The sequence below is a fragment of the Agelaius tricolor genome, unplaced genomic scaffold (genome assembly GCF_023055355.1).
Source record: "Agelaius tricolor isolate 1412-34295 unplaced genomic scaffold, bAgeTri1.0.p SCAF_33, whole genome shotgun sequence".
In the NCBI taxonomy this organism is placed as follows: domain Eukaryota; kingdom Metazoa; phylum Chordata; class Aves; order Passeriformes; family Icteridae; genus Agelaius; species Agelaius tricolor.
The window spans coordinates 3,916,460-3,935,014 of NW_027269293.1; the positions used below are offsets into that span (position 1 = coordinate 3,916,460).

General features: G+C 54.8%; 1 protein-coding gene across 1 annotated transcript in view; it reads right to left on the minus strand.

The window, feature by feature from the left end:
• Positions 1 to 18,555, minus strand: part of MUC16 (mucin 16, cell surface associated) — a 92,176-nt gene that overhangs the window by 20,408 nt on the left and 53,213 nt on the right. Inside the window, exons 73-132 of the mRNA XM_071451602.1 lie at positions 18,096 to 18,289; positions 17,980 to 18,006; positions 17,603 to 17,748; positions 17,436 to 17,503; positions 16,842 to 17,014; positions 16,705 to 16,731; positions 16,330 to 16,475; positions 16,153 to 16,220; positions 15,699 to 15,871; positions 15,562 to 15,588; positions 15,187 to 15,332; positions 15,020 to 15,087; positions 14,426 to 14,598; positions 14,289 to 14,315; positions 13,914 to 14,059; positions 13,737 to 13,804; positions 13,283 to 13,455; positions 13,146 to 13,172; positions 12,771 to 12,916; positions 12,604 to 12,671; positions 12,010 to 12,182; positions 11,873 to 11,899; positions 11,498 to 11,643; positions 11,321 to 11,388; positions 10,867 to 11,039; positions 10,730 to 10,756; positions 10,353 to 10,498; positions 10,186 to 10,253; positions 9,592 to 9,764; positions 9,455 to 9,481; positions 9,080 to 9,225; positions 8,903 to 8,970; positions 8,450 to 8,622; positions 8,313 to 8,339; positions 7,936 to 8,081; positions 7,769 to 7,836; positions 7,175 to 7,347; positions 7,038 to 7,064; positions 6,663 to 6,808; positions 6,486 to 6,553; positions 6,033 to 6,205; positions 5,896 to 5,922; positions 5,519 to 5,664; positions 5,342 to 5,409; positions 4,727 to 4,920; positions 4,611 to 4,637; positions 4,234 to 4,379; positions 4,055 to 4,122; positions 3,468 to 3,640; positions 3,331 to 3,357; positions 2,956 to 3,101; positions 2,783 to 2,850; positions 2,180 to 2,352; positions 2,043 to 2,069; positions 1,666 to 1,811; positions 1,487 to 1,554; positions 900 to 1,072; positions 763 to 789; positions 388 to 533; positions 215 to 282 (exon numbers count right to left, since the gene is read on the minus strand). Of these exons, the coding sequence (XP_071307703.1) occupies positions 215 to 282; positions 388 to 533; positions 763 to 789; positions 900 to 1,072; positions 1,487 to 1,554; positions 1,666 to 1,811; positions 2,043 to 2,069; positions 2,180 to 2,352; positions 2,783 to 2,850; positions 2,956 to 3,101; positions 3,331 to 3,357; positions 3,468 to 3,640; positions 4,055 to 4,122; positions 4,234 to 4,379; positions 4,611 to 4,637; positions 4,727 to 4,920; positions 5,342 to 5,409; positions 5,519 to 5,664; positions 5,896 to 5,922; positions 6,033 to 6,205; positions 6,486 to 6,553; positions 6,663 to 6,808; positions 7,038 to 7,064; positions 7,175 to 7,347; positions 7,769 to 7,836; positions 7,936 to 8,081; positions 8,313 to 8,339; positions 8,450 to 8,622; positions 8,903 to 8,970; positions 9,080 to 9,225; positions 9,455 to 9,481; positions 9,592 to 9,764; positions 10,186 to 10,253; positions 10,353 to 10,498; positions 10,730 to 10,756; positions 10,867 to 11,039; positions 11,321 to 11,388; positions 11,498 to 11,643; positions 11,873 to 11,899; positions 12,010 to 12,182; positions 12,604 to 12,671; positions 12,771 to 12,916; positions 13,146 to 13,172; positions 13,283 to 13,455; positions 13,737 to 13,804; positions 13,914 to 14,059; positions 14,289 to 14,315; positions 14,426 to 14,598; positions 15,020 to 15,087; positions 15,187 to 15,332; positions 15,562 to 15,588; positions 15,699 to 15,871; positions 16,153 to 16,220; positions 16,330 to 16,475; positions 16,705 to 16,731; positions 16,842 to 17,014; positions 17,436 to 17,503; positions 17,603 to 17,748; positions 17,980 to 18,006; positions 18,096 to 18,289 (6,252 nt within the window). The remainder of the gene's footprint in view (positions 1 to 214; positions 283 to 387; positions 534 to 762; positions 790 to 899; positions 1,073 to 1,486; positions 1,555 to 1,665; positions 1,812 to 2,042; positions 2,070 to 2,179; positions 2,353 to 2,782; positions 2,851 to 2,955; positions 3,102 to 3,330; positions 3,358 to 3,467; positions 3,641 to 4,054; positions 4,123 to 4,233; positions 4,380 to 4,610; positions 4,638 to 4,726; positions 4,921 to 5,341; positions 5,410 to 5,518; positions 5,665 to 5,895; positions 5,923 to 6,032; positions 6,206 to 6,485; positions 6,554 to 6,662; positions 6,809 to 7,037; positions 7,065 to 7,174; positions 7,348 to 7,768; positions 7,837 to 7,935; positions 8,082 to 8,312; positions 8,340 to 8,449; positions 8,623 to 8,902; positions 8,971 to 9,079; positions 9,226 to 9,454; positions 9,482 to 9,591; positions 9,765 to 10,185; positions 10,254 to 10,352; positions 10,499 to 10,729; positions 10,757 to 10,866; positions 11,040 to 11,320; positions 11,389 to 11,497; positions 11,644 to 11,872; positions 11,900 to 12,009; positions 12,183 to 12,603; positions 12,672 to 12,770; positions 12,917 to 13,145; positions 13,173 to 13,282; positions 13,456 to 13,736; positions 13,805 to 13,913; positions 14,060 to 14,288; positions 14,316 to 14,425; positions 14,599 to 15,019; positions 15,088 to 15,186; positions 15,333 to 15,561; positions 15,589 to 15,698; positions 15,872 to 16,152; positions 16,221 to 16,329; positions 16,476 to 16,704; positions 16,732 to 16,841; positions 17,015 to 17,435; positions 17,504 to 17,602; positions 17,749 to 17,979; positions 18,007 to 18,095; positions 18,290 to 18,555) is intronic.

Consider the following 18,555-nt stretch of genomic DNA (forward strand, 5'->3'; position numbering starts at 1 on the left):
TATTCTTGAGTTTCCTAAATTATCTAAGGCACAAAATGCCAAGATGAGAGCAAGGGCTTAGAGTGGGACTACTAAGAGGAAATGGCTTCATGGACAATATCCTGGAGCAGGAAAGCATTAGCAAGACAATTCTGCCTCCATATAAAAGGAGAAAATCAGTGTTCTTTGTCCAGGTCCTGGACTCTTCAAAGGGATGCCTAGGTGGAACCCATACCTGAAGTCCGTTGTTTCACATGCCTGGAAAGCACGGCCAATGCTGCTTTCCTTCAGTAGGCGGTCCAGCTGCCAAAGGAAAGTTTTAGAATTATGCAGTAGCCAACTCTGCACAGCTTCCAGGCTGATGAGGTTATTGAGGTCAAGGATATGGCTCAGTGTTGATCCACCTACCAGCATGTTCATAACCCTTCGTGTAGCTCTGATCCTGGCTGAGTCAGGATTCTCCAGGTCAGAAGTGTAGGGCAGGTTGGTGATGGTGAAGTTGACAGTGAAACGCTCAAGGGTGGCAGCTGTGGTTGTTGGTGGGTGGGTGGGAGCTGGAAGAAGCACAGATGGGGAATGAGAAGAATCAGGAGCTGGAATTTCCAGGGTATATTTGGACAAACACAAAAGTTCCCTGCCAGCTGTATTATCCATGTGGATGGAAGGCAGGCTCTCCCTTTCCCCAGGGTCTCATGGCCCATCCCAGGCTTGACCACAACAGAGAAGACCAGTTTGAGGCACTTGCTGTCTTGTGTACCCATCCCGCTCCTGCAAGGTACTCACTGGTCAGCACTGGCTGCTCGTTGTAGCCTGGGGAAAGAGAGAGACAGAGGGTCAGGAGCTGGGGCTGGGCAAGGGGCAGCCCTGGGGCAGGGCTGCCATGGGAGAGCAGAGGAGGCCCAGGGAGGAGCGCCGCTCACCGTTGACGTAGAGGCTGTCCTTGTCCAGGCTGTAGGGGCCCAGCTGGGTGATGCCTCTGGTCTTGTTGCTCACTTGGTGGTACAGCCCCACCCTGTCCAAAGGCGCAGCCCAGGGCTCCTTGCTGTAGGTGCACACGGCGTCCACCCGGGTCTGGTCCCTGTCGCTGCCCGGCCTGCAAAACACAGGGGCCTCCATCAGCAACCTCCTCTGCACATTGTCTCCACATGCCATGGTCATGGGGCTGCCATGGCCATTCCTCTATGTGAAACCAAGCTATGCCTTCTCAAGATATGTGTGCTAAGGTCCGGCACTGCCCACAACCATCACTTATTCTCTGGTGTTCTTTTGGAAGAAGAGCACCTGGAAGCTATTCAGAATCCTCTTGGGGTAGGACCTTAGCACCCCAAGATGAGGGTAAAGGGAATGCAGGGGATCTCTCAGAGAGTGGGACATCAGGGATAAGGTAGAGGTGAAGGAGGGAATTATGGAGAAGATGCTGTATGCATTAAGGAAACGAACGTATGCATGACTGCCACAATTATCTGAGGGATGTCCTTACAAAATAACACTGGAGTGCAGTTCATACCTGAAGTCTGTTGCTTCACATCCTTGGAACACAGGGCCAATGCTGCTGTCCTTCAGCAGGCGGTCCAGCTGCAATGGGAAGAGGTCTCCTAGTTAGGCCATGACCATGTCTCTCTATAATCCCCCCAAGCTGATGAGGCCAATGAGGGCAAGGATATGGGTCGGTCCTGATCCACGTACCAGGGTGTTCATAACTCTCCGAGTAGCTCTGAACCTGGCCGAGTCAGGATTCTCCAGGTCAGAAGTGTAGGGCAGGTTGGTGATGGTGAAGTTGACAGTGAAACGCTCAAGGGTGGCAGCGGTGGTTGTTGGTGGGTGGGTGGGAGCTGGAAGAAGCACAGAGGGGGAGTGACAAAGGGCAAAGACTTGGTTGTTACAGTCCTGGCTGGACAAGTGCAGAGGTTTCTTGCCTGCCCAGTTCCCCACTGGGAAGGGCAGGAAGATCCTCATGCCCCCAGGATCACATGATCCAGGCCCAAGTTTCCTCCGCCCTACAGAAGACCACAGTATGGCACTTGTGGTCCTGTAAAACAATCCCGCTGCTCCCAGGTACTCACTGGTCAGCACTGGCTGCTCGTTGTAGTCTGGGGAAAGAGAGAGACAGAGGGTCAGGAGCTGGGGCTGGGCAAGAGGCAGCCCTGGGGCAGGGCTGCCATGGGAGAGCAGAGGAGGCCCAGGGAGGAGCGCCGCTCACCGTTGACGTAGAGGCTGTCCTTGTCCAGGCTGTAGGGGCCCAGCTGGGTGATGCCTCTGGTCTTGTTGCTCACTTGGTGGTACAGCCCCACCCTGTCCAAAGGCGCAGCCCAGGGCTCCTTGCTGTAGGTGCACACGGCGTCCACCCGGGTCTGGTCCCTGTCACTGCCTGGCCTGCAAATCACAGGGACCTCCATCAGCTCCCTCCTCTGCATGTTCTCACTTCAAGGAGAATGGGTCTTTGTTGGGTCTTGGTGCTTTCGTAGCCATTTGTAACTTGAAATGCCAGGCCTGCCTTCCCAGAATGTGTGTGCGTTTTGTGGCAGATACTATTCTTCATCTTCACTAATGCTCTGGGATTTAGAAGAGTGTGTCGAAACACTTTAAACATATTCTTGAGTTTCCTAAATTATCTAAGGCACAAAATGCCAAGATGAGAGCAAGGGCTTAGAGTGGGACTACTAAGAGGAAATGGCTTCATGGACAATATCCTGGAGCAGGAAAGCATTAGCAAGACAATTCTGCCTCCATATAAAAGGAGAAAATCAGTGTTCTTTGTCCAGGTCCTGGACTCTTCAAAGGGATGCCTAGGTGGAACCCATACCTGAAGTCCGTTGTTTCACATGCCTGGAAAGCACGGCCAATGCTGCTTTCCTTCAGTAGGCGGTCCAGCTGCCAAAGGAAAGTTTTAGAATTATGCAGTAGCCAACTCTGCACAGCTTCCAGGCTGATGAGGTTATTGAGGTCAAGGATATGGCTCAGTGTTGATCCACCTACCAGCATGTTCATAACCCTTCGTGTAGCTCTGATCCTGGCTGAGTCAGGATTCTCCAGGTCAGAAGTGTAGGGCAGGTTGGTGATGGTGAAGTTGACAGTGAAACGCTCAAGGGTGGCAGCTGTGGTTGTTGGTGGGTGGGTGGGAGCTGGAAGAAGCACAGATGGGGAATGAGAAGAATCAGGAGCTGGAATTTCCAGGGTATATTTGGACAAACACAAAAGTTCCCTGCCAGCTGTATTATCCATGTGGATGGAAGGCAGGCTCTCCCTTTCCCCAGGGTCTCATGGCCCATCCCAGGCTTGACCACAACAGAGAAGACCAGTTTGAGGCACTTGCTGTCTTGTGTACCCATCCCGCTCCTGCAAGGTACTCACTGGTCAGCACTGGCTGCTCGTTGTAGCCTGGGGAAAGAGAGAGACAGAGGGTCAGGAGCTGGGGCTGGGCAAGGGGCAGCCCTGGGGCAGGGCTGCCATGGGAGAGCAGAGGAGGCCCAGGGAGGAGCGCCGCTCACCGTTGACGTAGAGGCTGTCCTTGTCCAGGCTGTAGGGGCCCAGCTGGGTGATGCCTCTGGTCTTGTTGCTCACTTGGTGGTACAGCCCCACCCTGTCCAAAGGCGCAGCCCAGGGCTCCTTGCTGTAGGTGCACACGGCGTCCACCCGGGTCTGGTCCCTGTCGCTGCCCGGCCTGCAAAACACAGGGGCCTCCATCAGCAACCTCCTCTGCACATTGTCTCCACATGCCATGGTCATGGGGCTGCCATGGCCATTCCTCTATGTGAAACCAAGCTATGCCTTCTCAAGATATGTGTGCTAAGGTCCGGCACTGCCCACAACCATCACTTATTCTCTGGTGTTCTTTTGGAAGAAGAGCACCTGGAAGCTATTCAGAATCCTCTTGGGGTAGGACCTTAGCACCCCAAGATGAGGGTAAAGGGAATGCAGGGGATCTCTCAGAGAGTGGGACATCAGGGATAAGGTAGAGGTGAAGGAGGGAATTATGGAGAAGATGCTGTATGCATTAAGGAAACGAACGTATGCATGACTGCCACAATTATCTGAGGGATGTCCTTACAAAATAACACTGGAGTGCAGTTCATACCTGAAGTCTGTTGCTTCACATCCTTGGAACACAGGGCCAATGCTGCTGTCCTTCAGCAGGCGGTCCAGCTGCAATGGGAAGAGGTCTCCTAGTTAGGCCATGACCATGTCTCTCTATAATCCCCCCAAGCTGATGAGGCCAATGAGGGCAAGGATATGGGTCGGTCCTGATCCACGTACCAGGGTGTTCATAACTCTCCGAGTAGCTCTGAACCTGGCCGAGTCAGGATTCTCCAGGTCAGAAGTGTAGGGCAGGTTGGTGATGGTGAAGTTGACAGTGAAACGCTCAAGGGTGGCAGCGGTGGTTGTTGGTGGGTGGGTGGGAGCTGGAAGAAGCACAGAGGGGGAGTGACAAAGGGCAAAGACTTGGTTGTTACAGTCCTGGCTGGACAAGTGCAGAGGTTTCTTGCCTGCCCAGTTCCCCACTGGGAAGGGCAGGAAGATCCTCATGCCCCCAGGATCACATGATCCAGGCCCAAGTTTCCTCCGCCCTACAGAAGACCACAGTATGGCACTTGTGGTCCTGTAAAACAATCCCGCTGCTCCCAGGTACTCACTGGTCAGCACTGGCTGCTCGTTGTAGTCTGGGGAAAGAGAGAGACAGAGGGTCAGGAGCTGGGGCTGGGCAAGAGGCAGCACTGGGGCAGGGCTGCCATGGGAGAGCAGAGGAGGCCCAGGGAGGAGCGCTGCTCACCGTTGACGTAGAGGCTGTCCTTGTCCAGGCTGTAGGGGCCCAGCTGGGTGATGCCTCTGGTCTTGTTGCTCACTTGGTGGTACAGCCCCACCCTGTCCAAAGGCGCAGCCCAGGGCTCCTTGCTGTAGGTGCACACGGCGTCCACCCGGGTCTGGTCCCTGTCGCTGCCCGGCCTGCAAAACACAGGGGCCTCCATCAGCACCCTCCTCTGCATATTCTCTCTTCAGGGGTGGGTGTTGGACCTGCCATTGCCAACTCTGAGTTGGAATGCAAGCTTGGCCCTCCCAAAATATCACTTTTATTTTTTTCAGTCTCTGCTCTCCATCTTTACTAATATTCCAGGTCCTTTTCAGGAACATGTGAGCAAGACCACACCAGAATTCTTCTCAAGGTTTGACTATAAGCACCTTGAGCACCTTGAGATGAGTGAATAGGCACTGAAAAGAATGTCTGGCAAAGTTGGAAATCTTAGAGGTCTTTGGGCACGAGAGCACTAGTGAGAAGGTCCTGCCTCCGGAAAGAGGACAACATGAACATGACTGATCCATTTATGATGGAGGGACTTAGAAAGGGACACTGGTGTGCAATCCATACCTGAAATCTGTTGTTTCACATCCATGGAAAGCAGGGCCAATGCTGCTGTCCTTCAGCAGGCGGTCAAGCTGCCAAAAAAACAGGTTTCCCAGTTAAGCCATGAGCTGCTTTCTGCACTCAATTGAACTTTATGAGTACAATAAGGACATGAGTATGTCCCACTGATGGTCGACTTACCAGGGTGTTCATAACCCTTCGTGTAGCTCTGAACTTGGCCGAGTCAGGATTCTCCAGGTCAGAAGAGTAGGGCAGGTTGGTGATGGTGAAGTTGACGGTGAAATGCTCAAGGGTGGCAGCTGTTGTAGTTGGTGGGTGGGTGGGAGCTGGAAGAAGCACAGATGGGGAATGACAAGGAGCAATGGCTTGGCTTTTACAGCCCTGGCTGGGCAAGTTCAGAGGTTTCGTGCCAGCCATGCTCCACAAGGGGAAGGATGAGAGGATCCCCATGTCCCCAGGATCTCATGCCCATGCCCCCAACTGCTCCTGTCCACAAGAAAACCCCAGTATGGCAGGTGCTGCCTTCTGATCCCTTCCTGTTCCTGCAAGGTACTCACTGGTCAGCACTGGCTGCTCGTTGTAGCCTGGGGAAAGAGAGAGACAGAGGGTCAGGAGCTGGGGCTGGGCAAGGGGCAGCCCTGGGGCAGGGCTGCCATGGGAGAGCAGAGGAGGCCCAGGGAGGAGCGCCGCTCACCGTTGACGTAGAGGCTGTCCTTGTCCAGGCTGTAGGGGCCCAGCTGGGTGATGCCTCTGGTCTTGTTGCTCACTTGGTGGTACAGCCCCACCCTGTCCAAAGGCGCAGCCCAGGGCTCCTTGCTGTAGGTGCACACGGCGTCCACCCGGGTCTGGTCCCTGTCGCTGCCCGGCCTGCAAAACACAGGGGCCTCCATCAGCATCCTCCTCTGAACATTCAGCCTTCAGGCTGCATTCTGGAGCTTTTATGGTTTTTCAGGGAGGACTGGAGAGTCAACTAACACAACAATACGAGCATGTGTTAATGAGAGCATCGGGAGATGGCAAACTCTGAGGAAGGAGGGTATCAAGGTGGACATCCCAGCCTAAAGGCTGAGCACCGACAGACAGTGATTTTAGACAGCCTATGGATCTGGTGAGGGGTCCTGCAGGGACAGTTGATCATGACCCATACCTGAAATCTGTTGTTTCACATCCTTGGAAAACAGGGCCAATGCTGCTGTCCTTCAGCAGGCGGTCAAGCTGCCAGAAAAACAGGTTTCCCAGTTAAGCCATGACCATATCTCTGCACTCGCTCCAAGCTGATGAGACCAGACAGGGTACAGCAGTATCTCAGTGGCTGTTCACCTACCATCATGTTCATCACCCTTCGTGTAGCTTTGAATTTAGCTGAGTCAGGATTCTCCAGGTCAGAAGAGTAGGGCAGGTTGGTGATGGTGAAGTTGACGGTGAAATGCTCAAGGGTGGCCGCTGTTGTTGTTGGAGGGTGGGTGGGAGCTGGAAGAAGCACAGATTGGGATGACAAGGGGCAAAGACTTGGTTGTTATAGACCTGGCTGTGAAGGTTCAGAGCTTTCCTGTCAGGTCTGCTCCAAAAGGAGAAGGATGAGAGGATCCCCATGTCCCCAGGATTTCATGCCCAAGCCCCCATCCACCACTGTCCACAAGAAAACCCCAGTGTTGCACTTGCTGCCTTCCATCCCCTCCTGTTCCTGCAAGGTACTCACTGGTCAGCACTGGCTGCTCGTTGTAGCCTGGGGAAAGAGAGAGACAGAGGGTCAGGAGCTGGGGCTGGGCAAGGGGCAGCCCTGGGGCAGGGCTGCCATGGGAGAGCAGAGGAGGCCCAGGGAGGAGCGCTGCTCACCGTTGACGTAGAGGCTGTCCTTGTCCAGGCTGTAGGGGCCCAGCTGGGTGATGCCTCTGGTCTTGTTGCTCACTTGGTGGTACAGCCCCACCCTGTCCAAAGGCGCAGCCCAGGGCTCCTTGCTGTAGGTGCACACGGCGTCCACCCGGGTCTGGTCCCTGTCGCTGCCCGGCCTGCAAAACACAGGGGCCTCCATCAGCATGTTTCTCTTTACATAATCTCATCACAGCTGGACTCTGGGTCTGTCATGGCCATTCCCATGTGGGAATGCAATCTCTGCCTTCCTGAAGAGTCTTGGTGGTGGTTGGACACTGCTCTCCCCTTGCAGTAATGCTGTAGGACTTTTCAGGATGGAGAGTGTCCAGACAAACTTTTGTGTCATCTTGGGACTATTCTGCCCCCTCCATAAGAGGACAGGCACTGAAGGTCAGCTCTAAGTCATGGGACATTAAGAAGAAAGTGCTGCTGCAGCAGTACCTAATGAAGATCATCCTAAATTTACAAGAGTGGCTATAACACTCTTCTGGAGTGGACCAACAGGGCCACATCTTAAAGCAAGGGTTCTGCAAAATGCCGCTTGAGGATGACCCGTACCTGAAGCCTGTTGTCTCACATCCCTGGAAATCAGGGCCAATGCTGCTTTCCTTCAGCAGGCCGTCGAGCTGCCAAGGGAAGAGGTTTTACAATTAAGCCATGGCCTGCTACCTGCACTCTCTGCAACTTGGGGTGGCACAGAAATGTCCCACCATTGGTCAACTTACCAGAGTGTTCATATCTCTCCGAGTATCTCTGAACCTGGCTGAGTCAGGATTCTCCAGGTCAGAAGAGTAGGGCAGGTTGGTGATGGTGAAGTTGACGGTGAAATGCTCAAGGGTGGCAGCTGTTGTAGTTGGTGGGTGGGTGGGAGCTGGAAGAAGCACAGATGGGGAATGACAAGGAGCAATGGCTTGGCTTTTACAGCCCTGGCTGGGCAAGTTCAGAGGTTTCGTGCCAGCCATGCTCCACAAGGGGAAGGATGAGAGGATCCCCATGTCCCCAGGATCTCATGCCCATGCCCCCAACTGCTCCTGTCCACAAGAAAACCCCAGTATGGCAGGTGCTGCCTTCTGATCCCTTCCTGTTCCTGCAAGGTACTCACTGGTCAGCACTGGCTGCTCGTTGTAGCCTGGGGAAAGAGAGAGACAGAGGGTCAGGAGCTGGGGCTGGGCAAGGGGCAGCCCTGGGGCAGGGCTGCCATGGGAGAGCAGAGGAGGCCCAGGGAGGAGCGCCGCTCACCGTTGACGTAGAGGCTGTCCTTGTCCAGGCTGTAGGGGCCCAGCTGGGTGATGCCTCTGGTCTTGTTGCTCACTTGGTGGTACAGCCCCACCCTGTCCAAAGGCGCAGCCCAGGGCTCCTTGCTGTAGGTGCACACGGCGTCCACCCGGGTCTGGTCCCTGTCGCTGCCCGGCCTGCAAAACACAGGGGCCTCCATCAGCATCCTCCTCTGAACATTCAGCCTTCAGGCTGCATTCTGGAGCTTTTATGGTTTTTCAGGGAGGACTGGAGAGTCAACTAACACAACAATATGAGCATGTGTTAGGAAGAGCATCGGGAGATGGGAAACTCTGAGGAAGGAGGGTATCAAGGTGGACATCCCAACCTAAAGGCTGAGCACCGACAGACAGTGATTTTAGACAGCCTATGGATCTGGTGAGGGGTCCTGCAGGGACAGTTGATCATGACCCATACCTGAAATCTGTTGTTTCACATCCTTGGAAAACAGGGCCAATGCTGCTGTCCTTCAGCAGGCGGTCAAGCTGCCAGAAAAACAGGTTTCCCAGTTAAGCCATGACCATATCTCTGCACTCGCTCCAAGCTGATGAGACCAGACAGGGTACAGCAGTATCTCAGTGGCTGTTCACCTACCATCATGTTCATCACCCTTCGTGTAGCTTTGAATTTAGCTGAGTCAGGATTCTCCAGGTCAGAAGAGTAGGGCAGGTTGGTGATGGTGAAGTTGACGGTGAAATGCTCAAGGGTGGCCGCTGTTGTTGTTGGAGGGTGGGTGGGAGCTGGAAGAAGCACAGATTGGGATGACAAGGGGCAAAGACTTGGTTGTTATAGACCTGGCTGTGAAGGTTCAGAGCTTTCCTGTCAGGTCTGCTCCAAAAGGAGAAGGATGAGAGGATCCCCATGTCCCCAGGATTTCATGCCCAAGCCCCCATCCACCACTGTCCACAAGAAAACCCCAGTGTTGCACTTGCTGCCTTCCATCCCCTCCTGTTCCTGCAAGGTACTCACTGGTCAGCACTGGCTGCTCGTTGTAGCCTGGGGAAAGAGAGAGACAGAGGGTCAGGAGCTGGGGCTGGGCAAGGGGCAGCCCTGGGGCAGGGCTGCCATGGGAGAGCAGAGGAGGCCCAGGGAGGAGCGCTGCTCACCGTTGACGTAGAGGCTGTCCTTGTCCAGGCTGTAGGGGCCCAGCTGGGTGATGCCTCTGGTCTTGTTGCTCACTTGGTGGTACAGCCCCACCCTGTCCAAAGGCGCAGCCCAGGGCTCCTTGCTGTAGGTGCACACGGCGTCCACCCGGGTCTGGTCCCTGTCGCTGCCCGGCCTGCAAAACACAGGGGCCTCCATCAGCATGTTTCTCTTTACATAATCTCATCACAGCTGGACTCTGGGTCTGTCATGGCCATTCCCATGTGGGAATGCAATCTCTGCCTTCCTGAAGAGTCTTGGTGGTGGTTGGACACTGCTCTCCCCTTGCAGTAATGCTGTAGGACTTTTCAGGATGGAGAGTGTCCAGACAAACTTTTGTGTCATCTTGGGACTATTCTGCCCCCTCCATAAGAGGACAGGCACTGAAGGTCAGCTCTAAGTCATGGGACATTAAGAAGAAAGTGCTGCTGCAGCAGTACCTAATGAAGATCATCCTAAATTTACAAGAGTGGCTATAACACTCTTCTGGAGTGGACCAACAGGGCCACATCTTAAAGCAAGGGTTCTGCAAAATGCCGCTTGAGGATGACCCGTACCTGAAGCCTGTTGTCTCACATCCCTGGAAATCAGGGCCAATGCTGCTTTCCTTCAGCAGGCCGTCGAGCTGCCAAGGGAAGAGGTTTTACAATTAAGCCATGGCCTGCTACCTGCACTCTCTGCAACTTGGGGTGGCACAGAAATGTCCCACCATTGGTCAACTTACCAGAGTGTTCATATCTCTCCGAGTATCTCTGAACCTGGCTGAGTCAGGATTCTCCAGGTCAGAAGAGTAGGGCAGGTTGGTGATGGTGAAGTTGACGGTGAAATGCTCAAGGGTGGCAGCTGTTGTAGTTGGTGGGTGGGTGGGAGCTGGAAGAAGCACAGATGGGGAATGACAAGGAGCAATGGCTTGGCTTTTACAGCCCTGGCTGGGCAAGTTCAGAGGTTTCGTGCCAGCCATGCTCCACAAGGGGAAGGATGAGAGGATCCCCATGTCCCCAGGATCTCATGCCCATGCCCCCAACTGCTCCTGTCCACAAGAAAACCCCAGTATGGCAGGTGCTGCCTTCTGATCCCTTCCTGTTCCTGCAAGGTACTCACTGGTCAGCACTGGCTGCTCGTTGTAGCCTGGGGAAAGAGAGAGACAGAGGGTCAGGAGCTGGGGCTGGGCAAGGGGCAGCCCTGGGGCAGGGCTGCCATGGGAGAGCAGAGGAGGCCCAGGGAGGAGCGCCGCTCACCGTTGACGTAGAGGCTGTCCTTGTCCAGGCTGTAGGGGCCCAGCTGGGTGATGCCTCTGGTCTTGTTGCTCACTTGGTGGTACAGCCCCACCCTGTCCAAAGGCGCAGCCCAGGGCTCCTTGCTGTAGGTGCACACGGCGTCCACCCGGGTCTGGTCCCTGTCGCTGCCCGGCCTGCAAAACACAGGGGCCTCCATCAGCATGTTCCTCTGAACATTCAGCCTTCAGGCTGCATTCTGGAGCTTTTATGGTTTTTCAGGGAGGACTGGAGAGTCAACTAACACAACAATATGAGCATGTGTTAGGAAGAGCATCGGGAGATGGGAAACTCTGAGGAAGGAGGGTATCAAGGTGGACATCCCAACCTAAAGGCTGAGCACCAACAGACTGTGGATTTTAGACAGCCTATGGATCTGGTGAGGGGTCATGCAGGGACAGTTGATCATGACCCATACCTGAAATCTGTTGTTTCACATCCTTGGAAAACAGGGCCAATGCTGCTGTCCTTCAGCAGGCGGTCAAGCTGCCAGAAAAACAGGTTTCCCAGTTAAGCCATGACCATATCTCTGCACTCGCTCCAAGCTGATGAGACCAGACAGGGTACAGCAGTATCTCAGTGGCGGTTCACCTACCATCATGTTCATCACCCTTCGTGTAGCTTTGAATTTAGCTGAGTCAGGATTCTCCAGGTCAGAAGAGTAGGGCAGGTTGGTGATGGTGAAGTTGACGGTGAAATGCTCAAGGGTGGCCGCTGTTGTTGTTGGAGGGTGGGTGGGAGCTGGAAGAAGCACAGATTGGGATGACAAGGGGCAAAGACTTGGTTGTTATAGACCTGGCTGTGAAGGTTCAGAGCTTTCCTGTCAGGTCTGCTCCAAAAGGAGAAGGATGAGAGGATCCCCATGTCCCCAGGATTTCATGCGCATGCCCCCATCCACCACTGTCCACAAGAAAACCCCAGTGTTGCACTTGCTGCCTTCCATCCCCTCCTGTTCCTGCAAGGTACTCACTGGTCAGCACTGGCTGCTCGTTGTAGCCTGGGGAAAGAGAGAGACAGAGGGTCAGGAGCTGGGGCTGGGCAAGGGGCAGCCCTGGGGCAGGGCTACCATGGGAGAGCAGAGGAGGCCCAGGGAGGAGCGCCGCTCACCGTTGACGTAGAGGCTGTCCTTGTCCAGGCTGTAGGGGCCCAGCTGGGTGATGCCTCTGGTCTTGTTGCTCACTTGGTGGTACAGCCCCACCCTGTCCAAAGGCGCAGCCCAGGGCTCCTTGCTGTAGGTGCACACGGCGTCCACCCGGGTCTGGTCCCTGTCGCTGCCCGGCCTGCAAAACACAGGGGCCTCCATCAGCATGTTCCTCTTTACATAATCTCATCACAGCTGGACTCTGGGCCTGTCATGGCCATTCCCATGTGGGAATGCAATCTCTGCCTTCCTGAAGAGTCTTGGTGGTGGTTGGACACTGCTCTCCCCTTGCAGTAATGCTGTAGGACTTTTCAGGATGGAGAGTGTCCAGACAAACTTTTGTGTCATCTTGGGACTATTCTGCCCCCTCCATAAGAGGACAGGCACTGAAGGTCAGCTCTAAGTCATGGGACATTAAGAAGAAAGTGCTGCTGCAGCAGTACCTAATGAAGATCATCCTAAATTTACAAGAGTGGCTATAACACTCTTCTGGAGTGGACCAACAGGGCCACATCTTAAAGCAAGGGTTCTGCAAAATGCCGCTTGAGGATGACCCGTACCTGAAGCCTGTTGTCTCACATCCCTGGAAATCAGGGCCAATGCTGCTTTCCTTCAGCAGGCCGTCGAGCTGCCAAGGGAAGAGGTTTTACAATTAAGCCATGGCCTGCTACCTGCACTCTCTGCAACTTCGGGTGGCACAGAAATGTCCCACCATTGGTCAACTTACCAGAGTGTTCATATCTCTCCGAGTATCTCTGAACCTGGCTGAGTCAGGATTCTCCAGGTCAGAAGTGTAGGGCAGGTTGGTGATGGTGAAGTTGATGGTGAAACGCTCAAGGGTGGCAGCTGTGGTTGTTGGTGGGTGGGTGGGAGCTGGAAGAAGCACAGATGAGGAGTGACAAGGGGCAAAGACTTTGTATTTACAGCCCTGGCTGGGCAAGCAAAGGTTTCCTGCCAGCCCTACTCCCCAAGGTGAAGGACAAGAAGATCCTCATGTCCCCAGGATCTCATGCCTCAGTGCCAAGATTCCTCTGCCCTAGAGAAGGCCCCACTGTGGCACTTGCTGTCTGCTAAAATCATCCCGCTCCTGCAAGGTACTCACTGGTCAGCACTGGCTGCTCGTTGTAGCCTGGGGAAAGAGAGAGACAGAGGGTCAGGAGCTGGGGCTGGGCAAGGGGCAGCACTGGGGCAGGGCTGCCATGGGAGAGCAGAGGAGGCCCAGGGAGGAGCGCCGCTCACCGTTGACGTAGAGGCTGTCCTTGTCCAGGCTGTAGGGGCCCAGCTGGGTGATGCCTCTGGTCTTGTTGCTCACTTGGTGGTACAGCCCCACCCTGTCCAAAGGCGCAGCCCAGGGCTCCTTGCTGTAGGTGCACACGGCGTCCACCCGGGTCTGGTCCCTGTCGCTGCCCGGCCTGCAAAACACAGGGGCCTCCATCAGCACCCTCCTCTGAACATTCAGCCTTCAGGCTGCATTCTGGAGCTTTTATGGTTTTTCAGGGAGGACTGGAGAGTCAACTAACACAACAATATGAGCATGTGTTAGGAAGAGCATCGGGAGATGGGAAACTCTGAGGAAGGAGGGTATCAAGGTGGACATCCCAACCTAAAGGCTGAGCACCAACAGACTGTGGATTTTAGACAGCCTATGGATCTGGTGAGGGGTCATGCAGGGACAGTTGATCATGACCCATACCTGAAATCTGTTGTTTCACATCCTTGGAAAACAGGGCCAATGCTGCTGTCCTTCAGCAGGCGGTCAAGCTGCCAGAAAAACAGGTTTCCCAGTTAAGCCATGACCATATCTCTGCACTCGCTCCAAGCTGATGAGACCAGACAGGGTACAGCAGTATCTCAGTGGCGGTTCACCTACCATCATGTTCATCACCCTTCGTGTAGCTTTGAATTTAGCTGAGTCAGGATTCTCCAGGTCAGAAGAGTAGGGCAGGTTGGTGATGGTGAAGTTGACGGTGAAATGCTCAAGGGTGGCCGCTGTTGTTGTTGGAGGGTGGGTGGGAGCTGGAAGAAGCACAGATTGGGATGACAAGGGGCAAAGACTTGGTTGTTATAGACCTGGCTGTGAAGGTTCAGAGCTTTCCTGTCAGGTCTGCTCCAAAAGGAGAAGGATGAGAGGATCCCCATGTCCCCAGGATTTCATGCCCAAGCCCCCATCCACCACTGTCCACAAGAAAACCCCAGTGTTGCACTTGCTGCCTTCCATCCCCTCCTGTTCCTGCAAGGTACTCACTGGTCAGCACTGGCTGCTCGTTGTAGCCTGGGGAAAGAGAGAGACAGAGGGTCAGGAGCTGGGGCTGGGCAAGGGGCAGCCCTGGGGCAGGGCTGCCATGGGAGAGCAGAGGAGGCCCAGGGAGGAGCGCCGCTCACCGTTGACGTAGAGGCTGTCCTTGTCCAGGCTGTAGGGGCCCAGCTGGGTGATGCCTCTGGTCTTGTTGCTCACTTGGTGGTACAGCCCCACCCTGTCCAAAGGCGCAGCCCAGGGCTCCTTGCTGTAGGTGCACACGGCGTCCACCCGGGTCTGGTCCCTGTCGCTGCCCGGCCTGCAAAACACAGGGGCCTCCATCAGCATGTTCCTCTTTACATAATCTCATCACAGCTGGACTCTGGGCCTGTCATGGCCATTCCCATGTGGGAATGCAATCTCTGCCTTCCTGAAGAGTCTTGGTGGTGGTTGGACACTGCTCTCCCCTTGCAGTAATGCTGTAGGACTTTTCAGGATGGAGAGTGTCCAGACAAACTTTTGTGTCATCTTGGGACTATTCTGCCCCCTCCATAAGAGGACAGGCACTGAAGGTCAGCTCTAAGTCATGGGACATTAAGAAGAAAGTGCTGCTGCAGCAGTACCTAATGAAGATCATCCTAAATTTACAAGAGTGGCTATAACACTCTTCTGGAGTGGACCAACAGGGCCACATCTTAAAGCAAGGGTTCTGCAAAATGCCGCTTGAGGATGACCCGTACCTGAAGCCTGTTGTCTCACATCCCTGGAAATCAGGGCCAATGCTGCTTTCCTTCAGCAGGCCGTCGAGCTGCCAAGGGAAGAGGTTTTACAATTAAGCCATGGCCTGCTACCTGCACTCTCTGCAACTTGGGGTGGCACAGAAATGTCCCACCATTGGTCAACTTACCAGAGTGTTCATATCTCTCCGAGTATCTCTGAACCTGGCTGAGTCAGGATTCTCCAGGTCAGAAGTGTAGGGCAGGTTGGTGATGGTGAAGTTGATGGTGAAACGCTCAAGGGTGGCAGCTGTGGTTGTTGGTGGGTGGGTGGGAGCTGGAAGAAGCACAGATGAGGAGTGACAAGGGGCAAAGACTTTGTATTTACAGCCCTGGCTGGGCAAGCAAAGGTTTCCTGCCTGCCCTACTCCCCAAGGTGAAGGACAAGAAGATCCTCATGTCCCCAGGATCTCATGCCTCAGTGCCAAGATTCCTCTGCCCTAGAGAAGGCCCCACTGTGGCACTTGCTGTCTGCTAAAATCATCCCGCTCCTGCAAGGTACTCACTGGTCAGCACTGGCTGCTCGTTGTAGCCTGGGGAAAGAGAGAGACAGAGGGTCAGGAGCTGGGGCTGGGCAAGGGGCAGCCCTGGGGCAGGGCTGCCATGGGAGAGCAGAGGAGGCCCAGGGAGGAGCGCCGCTCACCGTTGACGTAGAGGCTGTCCTTGTCCAGGCTGTAGGGGCCCAGCTGGGTGATGCCTCTGGTCTTGTTGCTCACTTGGTGGTACAGCCCCACCCTGTCCAAAGGCGCAGCCCAGGGCTCCTTGCTGTAGGTGCACACGGCGTCCACCCGGGTCTGGTCCCTGTCGCTGCCCGGCCTGCAAAACACAGGGGCCTCCATCAGCATGTTCCTCTGAACATTCAGCCTTCAGGCTGCATTCTGGAGCTTTTATGGTTTTTCAGGGAGGACTGGAGAGTCAACTAACACAACAATATGAGCATGTGTTAGGAAGAGCATCGGGAGATGGGAAACTCTGAGGAAGGAGGGTATCAAGGTGGACATCCCAACCTAAAGGCTGAGCACCAACAGACTGTGGATTTTAGACAGCCTATGGATCTGGTGAGGGGTCATGCAGGGACAGTTGATCATGACCCATACCTGAAATCTGTTGTTTCACATCCTTGGAAAACAGGGCCAATGCTGCTGTCCTTCAGCAGGCGGTCAAGCTGCCAGAAAAACAGGTTTCCCAGTTAAGCCATGACCATATCTCTGCACTCGCTCCAAGCTGATGAGACCAGACAGGGTACAGCAGTATCTCAGTGGCGGTTCACCTACCATCATGTTCATCACCCTTCGTGTAGCTTTGAATTTAGCTGAGTCAGGATTCTCCAGGTCAGAAGAGTAGGGCAGGTTGGTGATGGTGAAGTTGACGGTGAAATGCTCAAGGGTGGCCGCTGTTGTTGTTGGTGGGTGGGTGGGAGCTGGAAGAAGCACAGATTGGGATGACAAGGGGCAAAGACTTGGTTGTTATAGACCTGGCTGTGAAGGTTCAGAGCTTTCCTGTCAGGTCTGCTCCAAAAGGAGAAGGATGAGAGGATCCCCATGTCCCCAGGATTTCATGCCCAAGCCCCCATCCGCCACTGTCCACAAGAAAACCCCAGTGTTGCACTTGCTGCCTTCCATCCCCTCCTGTTCCTGCAAGGTACTCACTGGTCAGCACTGGCTGCTCGTTGTAGCCTGGGGAAAGAGAGAGACAGAGGGTCAGGAGCTGGGGCTGGGCAAGGGGCAGCCCTGGGGCAGGGCTGCCATGGGAGAGCAGAGGAGGCCCAGGGAGGAGCGCCGCTCACCGTTGACGTAGAGGCTGTCCTTGTCCAGGCTGTAGGGGCCCAGCTGGGTGATGCCTCTGGTCTTGTTGCTCACTTGGTGGTACAGCCCCACCCTGTCCAAAGGCGCAGCCCAGGGCTCCTTGCTGTAGGTGCACACGGCGTCCACCCGGGTCTGGTCCCTGTCGCTGCCCGGCCTGCAAAACACAGGGGCCTCCATCAGCATGTTCCTCTTTACATAATCTCATCACAGCTGGACTCTGGGTCTGTCATGGCCATTCCCATGTGGGAATGCAATCTCTGCCTTCCTGAAGAGTCTTGGTGGTGGTTGGACACTGCTCTCCCCTTGCAGTAATGCTGTAGGACTTTTCAGGATGGAGAGTGTCCAGACAAACTTTTGTGTCATCTTGGGACTATTCTGCCCCCTCCATAAGAGGACAGGCACTGAAGGTCAGCTCTAAGTCATGGGACATTAAGAAGAAAGTGCTGCTGCAGCAGTACCTAATGAAGATCATCCTAAATTTACAAGAGTGGCTATAACACTCTTCTGGAGTGGACCAACAGGGCCACATCTTAAAGCAAGGGTTCTGCAAAATGCCGCTTGAGGATGACCCGTACCTGAAGCCTGTTGTCTCACATCCCTGGAAATCAGGGCCAATGCTGCTTTCCTTCAGCAGGCCGTCGAGCTGCCAAGGGAAGAGGTTTTACAATTAAGCCATGGCCTGCTACCTGCACTCTCTGCAACTTGGGGTGGCACAGAAATGTCCCACCATTGGTCAACTTACCAGAGTGTTCATATCTCTCCGAGTATCTCTGAACCTGGCTGAGTCAGGATTCTCCAGGTCAGAAGTGTAGGGCAGGTTGGTGATGGTGAAGTTGATGGTGAAACGCTCAAGGGTGGCAGCTGTGGTTGTTGGTGGGTGGGTGGGAGCTGGAAGAAGCACAGATGAGGAGTGACAAGGGGCAAAGACTTTGTATTTACAGCCCTGGCTGGGCAAGCGCAAAGGTTTCCTGCCTGCCCTACTCCCCAAGGTGAAGGACAAGAAGATCCTCATGTCCCCAGGATCTCATGCCTCAGTGCCAAGATTCCTCTGCCCTAGAGAAGGCCCCACTGTGGCACTTGCTGTCTGCTAAAATCATCCCGCTCCTGCAAGGTACTCACTGGTCAGCACTGGCTGCTCGTTGTAGCCTGGGGAAAGAGAGAGACAGAGGGTCAGGAGCTGGGGCTGGGCAAGGGGCAGCCCTGGGGCAGGGCTGCCATGGGAGAGCAGAGGAGGCCCAGGGAGGAGCGCCGCTCACCGTTGACGTAGAGGCTGTCCTTGTCCAGGCTGTAGGGGCCCAGCTGGGTGATGCCTCTGGTCTTGTTGCTCACTTGGTGGTACAGCCCCACCCTGTCCAAAGGCGCAGCCCAGGGCTCCTTGCTGTAGGTGCACACGGCGTCCACCCGGGTCTGGTCCCTGTCGCTGCCCGGCCTGCAAAACACAGGGGCCTCCATCAGCATCCTCCTCTGAACATTCAGCCTTCAGGCTGCATTCTGGAGCTTTTATGGTTTTTCAGGGAGGACTGGAGAGTCAACTAACACAACAATATGAGCATGTGTTAGGAAGAGCATCGGGAGATGGGAAACTCTGAGGAAGGAGGGTATCAAGGTGGACATCCCAACCTAAAGGCTGAGCACCAACAGACTGTGGATTTTAGACAGCCTATGGATCTGGTGAGGGGTCATGCAGGGACAGTT